General features: G+C 42.3%; 1 protein-coding gene across 3 annotated transcripts in view; it reads right to left on the reverse strand.

Annotated features, from left to right (window-relative positions):
• Nucleotides 1–489: 489 nt before the first annotated feature.
• Nucleotides 490–10,440, reverse strand: part of Dnajc6 (DnaJ heat shock protein family (Hsp40) member C6) — a 178,655-nt gene continuing 168,704 nt past the window's right edge. For all 3 annotated transcript variants that reach the window (XM_008831060.3, XM_008831061.3, XM_008831059.3), the window contains 4 exons: nucleotides 8,640–8,903; nucleotides 6,552–6,694; nucleotides 3,839–4,015; nucleotides 490–2,756 (listed from right to left, as the gene is read on the reverse strand). In XM_008831060.3, the coding sequence (XP_008829282.1) occupies nucleotides 2,655–2,756; nucleotides 3,839–4,015; nucleotides 6,552–6,694; nucleotides 8,640–8,903 (686 nt within the window). In that variant the 3' untranslated portion in view covers nucleotides 490–2,654. The remainder of the gene's footprint in view (nucleotides 2,757–3,838; nucleotides 4,016–6,551; nucleotides 6,695–8,639; nucleotides 8,904–10,440) is intronic.

Genomic DNA, 10,440 nt, shown 5'->3' on the forward strand with positions numbered 1-10,440 from the left:
AGCCTCCAGATGCACACAGCACAGTGGGGGCTCAAATGCGCTGGTGCAGTGTGTGCACCGAAATGTGCATGTCCCTTCTGTCCGCAAGAAGGGAAACTATGTAAGGCTTTGTGTCTATGATAAGTTCCAAACTCCAGATCAATCGCTCTGCCTCAGCCCACAAACACACTTCTGAGAATGCTTTAATATTCTAATGAGAATAAGATGTCTATGCTGTTTCCTTTTTAAACATAGTGTTCACCAGGCATGATCAGTATGTGTGTGTGTGTGTGTGTGTGTGTGTGTATGAGTGCAGGTGCCCATGGAGGCCAGAAGAAACCACTGGATCCTCCTGGAGATGGAGTGGTTGTGACCTGCCATACATGGGTGCTGGGAACTGAACTCATGTCCTCTGCAAAAGCAGTACTCGCTCTTAACCATTTAGTCATTGCTAGAGCCCTTGTCACTGCATTCGTACAAGAACAAAAATAACTTAGACTTCTACCAGTATTTTGATCCTTTTTAATATACATTACAAATATTTTAGACCATTGACATTTTGTGTTTAACATATTTACAAAACAAAATATATTACAATAAATATGAATGAAACAGTGAATCTGATCAACAACAAGCTCTTTCACAACCAGATATTTAAAAGGAATGCAAGACCTGATGGTCTGCATATGTTAAGAGTTTTGAGATAAATAGGGGTCCAGAATTTTAATGTATCTGGAAAAAAGACGGGGGAAAGCCCCAAATTTAAGGAAGGTTTTTTTTTCCTCATTGCTAATGGCATAATGTTCAGTGGTGAAACCAGGAGCGAAGTATGCAAACATGATACGAAGCTAATATAATTCTAGCATTTCAAAATGTACGTGACAGCCACATAACACCCTTTAATTACTGTCATTGTATACTGTAGTTCACACAATATCTACAAATGTGAATGAGGAAAAAAAGGTCACAGCAACATGTCTTACATTCCAATGTTAAATAAGACAAGCACATACCGGTCAAACATTGTTTTATAATACATTAATAAATAACACCTAGGTTGTTATGGTTACCGTGAACAGTTTATAGCTGTATATTTTAAAAGAGAACATTTTTTGAGAGTTTCACATTATCAGTAAAAGGTAAAATAAATAATGAATTTTGTAATTGAAAAAAAAAGAGATCTATACAAAACCAAAAATAGTTTTTGACATGCTGCTTTTCCGGTACAGTTTGTCACAAGAATATTAAAACAGAAACAAAAATTGATTGTCTGAAAAACAATGTTTGAAAGCTTTTTCACGATATTGAGCATGAACCTTTTACAATTAGTACAGAAATCTTTCTGACCACCTGCTTTGTGAATATGTATGTGCACATTATGCATGTACATATCTCTGTGTATATGTAATATGTATGTTGTGCACATGCTCACCAGGAGACATACTGAAGTCTCAGATGCTTACCCTGCAAAACAAGAGCTACGAAAACCCTGAGCTGAAAGCCAGTAGGTCTGGGAAAGCTTCATTTCTGCCTTTTTCCACACAGGTCCCAACTACTTTGCCAACAGCAAACCCCATGGAAATAATCCAGGAGATCCAGGTTCACTTGAGAGCAGGGCTGCTTCTTCAAAGCCAGCACTGGTAAGCTATCCAACTGGATCTGATGGCACACAGCTAACTCTTTGCTCCCCAGACCCTTCTCCTAACCAGCGCTCAGTACGGCCTTCTATGTTCCACCCATAGCCACCCACCATCCACCAGAACAGCAGGTCCCTACTAGCTGCTGGTTCCGACAAATTATGACAAGGCTCAACCACTCTACAACATCTCTACAGTGAAGAACGCTTCCTTGGCAATGCAAAGGGATGAGCTCTAAGTCTTATGGCAAAAATTAGAAGTGGCTTTCAAATAGACTTGAGTTGTGGTTTGCAGAGTTTTTCTTCAATCAACCAGCGTTTTCTAAAGAGAAAGGGAGTCCGAAGCCCACTATCTGGCCAGGAATCTAGATTTTGACATCTCAGAACCCCCTGGTGTCTTTAGCCAGCATGTACTTGGATTTGTAGCTTATCCAGGAAAGGTTAGTGGTAATGCCTAGATTGCACAATCACTTCTCACCATCCAACCTCTTCTGTTTTTGTTAGCTCTCTTGACCAAAAGACATACATAGTATCATGCTAAAGATGACTGTAAATTTCCTTTAAAAATGCTTGTTGGCGATATTCCTGGAGTTTGTTTAAAGTCATTGCTCAAATGACAACTTTAAAAAACAAAAACAAAAAAACAGCCCTAAAAACCATTCTTTAAAAACCATTATGTAACCCAATTGTCATAACTTTCACTCATGAATCTCATTCCCAGACAATGAGATGGATGTCTTGCCTTCACCTTGGGTAGCCTCTGTCCTACCAGGCAAAATGCTGAGTAGGCTTCCCAAAGGGTAGGCTAAAATGTCATGACTCTGCAAGGTGAGCTTGCTGAAGTTCCTCTAGGTTCTGTGGACTTCAAGAAACCAAACATTCACATTCCTTATCATGAAAAATTAATTCACAAATAACTTAACAGTTTAGTACTGGGTATACATTACTGGAATTTTTGGTTCATCTGTGAAAATCTCAGAGTTGTGATACACACTAAGCATTAGCACAGGGCTGCAGCTGAGATAGAAAAGCTCACAAATTAATACAAGGGCTTTTGGCCTTGGTTTTCAAATTCAGACCAGGCATCATTTAACTCCATGAAAATCATCTTTGCATATTGTTCATAGGGTTGCCCAGTGGCCTATAGGAAAAAGAAAAGCACACATTAGATACCACAAATCCAAATTACATTTATATTAATTTCACTGATAATATGGGTTGTAACTAATTAAAATGGCTTTTCCATTAATACGTTTCTTTTTTGCAGCCTATCTATGTGATCTTAATTACTATGCACCACCCTGGAAACTTATACCAGGTAGTAATCATCAATAAGGAGAAAACAGAGAGCTTATCGAGCAGAAGATCCATCTCATTTTAAATGACAGCCTTGTCTACAACTGACTGTATTTCCAAACTTTCCTTTTCCAATTTCTAAAAAAAAATAAGATCTTTAAGACTCATGATAGGGAAAATGGTTTGTGGATTTCTCCATGCTTCCATTTCTCTTTTGACTGATCAAAATTCAAGCATAATGCTGTTTCTCATTAATTATCCTATTTAGTCACAAAGTATGGAGAGATGGAAATCAAGTGTGTGGGATTCAAACATGCGTTCCCAAAAGGCACTGCAACTGTGACTTCAGAATACATGACGGGTACAGTTCACACGCAGAAGGATAGCATGCTTCAATCCGAGGTGTTGCTATGAATTATGGAATTTCAGCCAAGAGGGAGCTGAAGTTCCTGACCGTGTGTGCCCTTATGTGCTCTAGTCATTTGTTCAAACTATGACAACACTGACATTTTATTTTAGTAACATTTAAAAGCTCTTATTGATCACCAACTTTTCCCAAAGCACTCTAAAGCTTTTCCTGCAATCCAGACTACACACAGCACTGCATCTCTACAGGAACAGAGTTTTCCTTTTATGTCTCAGCCTTGTTTTACTATTGTGGGGGTCAAGATTACATCTAAACCCCCCAAATAAGTCACTAGTGAGTGCTGTACCTCTCTAAGTAAGGTGCTTATCCCACTGCTGGTAATATGTGGTTTCTCTCTGCCAACCTCATGAAGCATAGCTATTTGTTTAAATACCTGATATTGACACAGGGATATTAACCTGATATTAACAGTCTTAGTAAATACATGGCTTAATCAGTCAGCACATTTAAAGTGTGAAATGAGGACCAGACAAGAGCACGGCGCAGCACGTTCTACTCACTTTGTCAGGGTGCACCACCAGCACAGCCCTTCTGTACACCTTCTTCACCTGCTCTGGTGTCACCAGGTCTGCCATGCCCACCGGCTTCCACTTGGTCTCCCCAGCCCACAGCACTGTGTGCATTGTGGAAAGCAGGGCTCTGATGTTTCTCTCTTTGCCTTCTATCCATTCTAGAATCTGTGGAAAGGATTAAGACTGTCAACTGCTTTATAGTCCAGAGTGTTCTGTCAGAGCTCTGGAAATCTGCCATGTTCAGTAACACTGGGGTACTTGTACACATCGACTGCCCCTTCTACTGAGAATGCTCTTCCACCCCCACCTCCCACCTTGTCTTTCTGGTCTTCATCATTCTTCAAATCCCTTCTTGGGAATTCCAGAGTTCATCTCTGTGGGTTTGAATTCCTTCCTCTTCACCCTCCTACAGTTAATTACACACCCCTAACACGTAAACTTCATGAGGTCACACCTGAATTTACTTGCTTTGTCAACTAAGTAAATATTCTTCGTTGGTAGGCTAAAGTGAAGGTAGGATGTAGCTCTGTGGTAGAACACTTGCCCTGGGTTTGACTCCTAGCACAAGCAAACAAACAAAAAGGTGGCCTACTCTACTATACTTGTGTGTTCATCTTTTCCTGTCATTATGAGGAGCTGTTTGAGAAAAAAATACTGTTTTTATCACTATATCTTAGGAACCAAACAGATCTGGCACAGGGTAGAGCTTAAAAGGCTTATTAAATTAACTGGTCTGTTTAGTCATTTGTTTAAATTATGAGCCTTTATGATTTGAATAAAAGTGAATGATTAAACTAGGACCAGGCATGGTGGTGCACGCCTTTAATCCCAGCACTTAGAAGGCAGAAGCAGGTTGATCTCTGTGAGTTCAAGGCCAGCCTGGTCTACATAGTGAGTTCCAGGACAGCTGGGGCTACAGGGAGACCCTGTCTCAAAAAGACAAAACAAAAGTGATTAAACTGAAGAAATCACAAAACAGCATCTACATTTGACACAACAGTGAGTGAGTGCTGATAGGTAAACGGTTCAGTTGACATTACTGATGGCTGCCCTCCTAAGCAATCAAATACCCTGTACCAACCAAACAGGCAAACATAGCTTTGAAAACAAAACAACTTTCCTTTATACAAAACTGTCCAGGTTTGCCTAATGAGCAAAGGTAACAGAGGTGGACACAAAGTTTTTGGAAGGAACACTAAGCCTCTGTGATGTTAGGTGATGAGAAGCAAGCCAAAATGCAGGATCCTTCACCGCACTCAAAAACATCTTGAAGGATGTTAGCACAGTTAACATTTAAATCTGCCAAGAAATGAGGAGAAATCACAGAAGTCCTGGTTTGGGAGCTATTGTAACACAGAGACAGAGTAGGCCCTCCTCTGCAGGAGCATTATTCTTACTGTATTTGGTATTCCACCATGAAGGAATCTGAGCTCTCCAATTGGGAACAGCATTCCAGTTCTCCTGATCTTGAGGTACTCACCTACAGCCTCACACTATTCATCAACATAGTCACCTGTCTCCAGGCTAACCTGTAGGTAGCTGACCATACCCCAGGCCCATCTATGAAGGACTGCTCATTTCCTTATTTATAAAACAAGAGGCTGGGATTTATTTACTGAGTTGCAAACTTTTTTAAAGTGCAAAATCATTCTTTTTTCCTCCAAGCTGATTCTTACCTAGATAGATCTTCAGAATCAAAAACTGGTTTAAAAAAAACAGAAGTGCTATGTCTTAAAAGTAGAGAGAGTCTGTGGCGAAGGCCAGAGACCTCATTTTCTTCAGCTTTCCTCTCCTCAATCTGTGCAAACCTCAAGCCTGACGTGGCAGCAATGTCCATTCCTGGATACACAAGTATTTCTCTGTTGATCAGCAGAGAACTGAAACAGTTTTGATACAGTTGGAAGTCCTCAAGGCAGATAGAAAATACAAACAGAGCATTTTTCTCATCAAACTCTAATGACATGTTTATAATCTAAAGGCATCTGAACTATAAAATCAAATATCATTATTCATCTGACTGGAAATGTATGAAATCTGTATCACTAGACCATAGACTACAATTTCTTTATTAAAGATATTAACCATCATGTCCAAGCTTCCCCAAAAGCTACTTTGCTGTCAAAGAGCACGGCTGTCCTCTAACCACAGCTTCAGAGACTCATTTCAGTACCGTGGTTGCCAGGACACAGCACCTTCCTTCCATAGTTAATATGGTTTGTTTCCCACCCCAGAGTTATATGTTGAGTTCTAACCCCCGAGGCGACAGATGGCGTTAAGAGGTAGGGCCCTTGGAAAATGTTATGATTTGAGATGTTTCCCACTGGTTCAGGTTTGGGGAGACTGTGGAACTTTAGGAGGTGGGGCCTTGCTGGTAGAAGTAGCTCCCTGGGGGTGGGACTTTGAAGGTTATACCTGCCCACCCCTCACTGCAATACCCCTCTCTCTGCTTCCTGCTCTGCGTCCATGTGAAGAGCCACCCCCAACACACATGCTTCTGCTCCCATGCCTTCCCTGCCGCAATAGACTGACATCACTGAGGCCATGAGGCCATGAGGCAGGAATAAACCTTTCCTTCCTTAAGTTACTTCAGTTACTTAAGTCCTAGTGCCATTAAGGTAACTAACACAGGAGGTGACCAGACATACAGGACTTTATCACATGTCTTTGTCTTATAGGATAACCACACCAATCAGGGGCTCACCTTTAATTTCTCAGGATCCATTTCCTTGGCCATTTCCTCCTTTCTCATCTCAGCTATGGTTCGAGGCCCCTTTTTGTCTTTGTGGGCATTGAAGCCTTGACTAGAGAGCAGGTCTTCAAAGTCAGCTGCTTTTTGTTTCCCTTCTGTAACATGATATTTGAAAAGTCATTATGACATTGATTCTTACACAGAATGCCTCATGGGACTAAGTCTTCAAAGTACTTTCTCCATGCACTCATCCCTTCGCCCTCATAATTATCCTGTGAGTTGAGTAAAGGCTCTCATTTAGCAGATGAGGAAAGTGAAGGCTAGAGGACTTAGGAGACCCGTCCAGAATCACAATATGTGGATATGGCAAGGGCAGGACTAGCGTCTGGGTCATGTAATTAAGTCCAATCACATTTCCACTATAACTTTTTAGATGAAGACACTGGTAATTCCACCACCATCACAACTAACCAGAATCATTGATGGGAAAATGGCCCGGGTTTGGGTTCTTGAAATACACCCATGCTGCCACTTCCCTGTTTACAGCCAGGTGGTGGGTTGAGCTGATCATGCTCTGCCTCCCACCCATCTGGTTGTGGACCTACAATCTTTCTGTCATTTGTAGAGGCAGCCTATCATGGCAGCCAAGAACAAAGATTCTGGAACCAAGCTCTTCACATTTGAAATCCAACTCTGCCACTTCTTGGCAGTGTGACAACAGGGAAGTTGCAGACCATACCTAGGCACAGTTTCCTCATCTGGAAAACAAGGACGGTGTTAACAATATGACTTGCCTCAGAGTGTTCTCATGAGAATAAGCCAGTTCTTTTCAATGCTTAAAGTCGTGCCTGGTTATCTCAGTGTTTGTCTGATTAAAACAAACCAAAACCACAGCAGTCCATGCAGTCAGTAGTTGCCAACCAAGGGTGATTTCTTAGTTAACAGTTATTCGCCATCTCTGTACTTTAAGATCCACATTCACATGTGCACACCAAAATGTAAGTGCTCCAAGAAGACACTCACCCTATAGCTACTCAAAACAAAAGTGGAGGGGAAGCCACATGACTCTACAGAATTGTCCAAGGAATTCCCCTGCTAACCAGAGAATAAACATGATGTCACACATCCCCAGCACTAGCATTTCTATCACCCAGCGCTGCAGATGAACACCGGTGTCATGGTCAGGTGTGAATAGCAGTTACAGACAGAAGTTCTTCAGCCAAATTGCTGGGATTCAAGTCCTGGCTGTCATGGGTTGCAAGAACTTGAGAAATTACTTTACACATCTGCCTCACACCTATCACAGTGATTTGAAGAGTCTCTGGAATAATACATGAAAAATGCATAGGATAGCTCCTGCAGGTAGTAAGCACTCAACACACGTTAACTACTATGGAGTAGAATTGTCTTTTTCTCTACATTTCAAACGGAGAAAGCCCTGCTCCTCACTTTCGGGAACAGCAAACAATAGAGATGCCAAATGTACTGAAACTGGCCTCCTGACAAACTTAAACACTCGGTTATGCAAAGTATATTAGTTTAACTTCATTGTCAAGAATCCAATCTAGGGCATCCTCCAGCCATATGCACTGGTACTATCACTGGTGCCCCAAATCTCAGGAATCCACCAACCACTCCTCTCATTGTGGTCCAAGGGAAAAAAATCCAGCACCATTTTGACAGGTTCCCAGCCTTTTTAGAAGAATATCTTCTTCCAAAGAATAACAGCTTTACGATTCATCTAGCCCTGCTCTCACATTCAATCAACATTTATTTAATGCTTACTATATGGTAAGTGCTACACTCAGTGACAAGAGAAGTTAACATGAAAACCTACGACAAACGCCTTCCATCTCACTCCAGCATGGAGAACGGAAGACGAAGAGCCACCCATCACAACATGCTGCTCATGTTCAGGCTGACGGTAGGCCCAGGTGTTCCATGCACAGTACAGGGGTTATAGATCACAAGATGTCTCTTAACTATAGGATTATCTCAGAAACTACTGTTGTTGGTTTTGTCTCCTTCTGGCATACCAATCCCAGCAGTATGATCACACAGACAGACCACCCTATACCAGGCTCATCCCTTCATCCTCACCCAGATTAGTTGATCCTTTCCCACGTTCGCTCTGGCCCGCAGGCATGGCTGAGAAGCTCACATTGTAGTTGGGTCGGTTCTGAGGGGAGGAGTGAGGCATGCTGGGCTGTGGCTTGGGCTGTGCCTGTTGCCAGTTGTAGCCTGCTGGCTGCTGCCACCCTCCGCCCATTGGCTGAGGGGATGCTTTCTGTGGTGAGCTGAGAGGTGGGAATCCTCCCCCCAATCCAGTTGGTGTGGTGGGTTTGCTGGCGAATGAAGAACTGCCTATGGGGGAAAGGAGAGAGGAGGTAAGGCTATTGGAGTAGCCTTAGACGCTTTCATCTCAAGGAATTATTTGCAACAACTTTAGTGGAAACTCTTTGGGAGGTAGTATAATTAACATTCCTAACAGGTAAAAAAAAAAATTGCAGGAGTATCTGCACATGTATGATTTCCTTAACTGCCTCCATTGAGATTTTTAAGCCCTATGTACCTTTGCCTCGTCTTTCTTCAGATGAACAAACTGCAACACGGAGAACGTCCACGTTTGTTTGTTTTTGTTTGTTTGTTTGTTTCTGAGTCACACAGTCAGGATATTGCAGAACTGGGACTTGAATCCAGATCTTTGAGTCCAAGCTAGAAGAGCGAGCCTGGCTCTTCCCACTGGGCAACCCTGCCTAGACGTCCACCCTCTAGGCAAATTTCATTTCTTTGCTAGAGTCAACCCTACCAAGCAACAAGAACAGGGAATAAAGCAAATGGCTCTTACACTGCTGCTCAAACTTCAGTTATCAGGATAAATTAGTGTTTGCTGCAAGGACAAATCTCTTTAACACACAAGAGTAAATAAAGATGTTTTAAAATTGTACAAGGATGTTTCCATTTCACACTGCTTGCCTTCCATTGCAGGAGGGCTGGTGCTTGAGGAGGTTAAAGGAGAAGCTGACAGGTGGAAATGTCCAAGGATACTTCCACAAAATGAGCCAACGTAACGGTCATAATAAAACAACTAGCATTCATACAGCTCTTTAAGGGTTATTCAATGGAGAGAAGTAGTATCACAGAGTCACTTTAAAGAGGAGGAAATCAAACATGAAGCTCGCTGACAAGCTTGTGATCACACAGCTGGCTAACTGAGGGGCCTCTGGCCACAGGCATCCCACCCCTTCTGCACCCAGAGTCTCAAGCTCCTCCCAAAACTCTGGACCATTACTAAAACTGACCCCTTTCTGTCTCTTTTTTCTATAGCTATGTCCCTTCCATTCAGATCCTTGGTTCCTCTTCCCTTTTGCACTGGGAATGTTGTATTACAGCCACTGGACGTGAAGTCCACCTGTGTTAGAGGTCAGCTATGACCCTTATTCATTCTTGCATGCATGTAGCCAGGCATCAGTAGTTGCTGAATATCTGCCATGAGCCAGGCACTGGGCAGGGCATTGGGAGTAGATACAAACAAGATGTTTGCTTTTCTTGGGCTGGAGAGTTTTCTTGGGCTCAGCAGTCAAGAGCACTGGCTGCTCTTGCAGAGGAACCAGGTTCAGTGCCCAGCACCCACACGGTGGCCCACAACTGTCTGTAACTCCAGTTCCAGGTCCTCTGGTGGCCTCTGAAGGTGCCAGGTACACACATGGTACACCTACATACATGCAGGCAAAATATTCGTACACATAAAATAAAAATAAATAGGTTTGAAAAAAGAAAATCCTGGCTTTTCTAGAGCTAGATGGGTTTTTCTTCCATTTGAGCCTCAATTTCCACATCCATGAAGTTAAAACTAAGGTATGGAGGATCTCTCTCTCTCTCTCTCTCTCTCTCTCTCTCT

The sequence above is a fragment of the Nannospalax galili genome, unplaced genomic scaffold, assembly GCF_000622305.1.
Source record: "Nannospalax galili isolate Female #2095 unplaced genomic scaffold, S.galili_v1.0 scaffold553, whole genome shotgun sequence".
Taxonomy (NCBI): Eukaryota; Metazoa; Chordata; class Mammalia; order Rodentia; family Spalacidae; genus Nannospalax; species Nannospalax galili.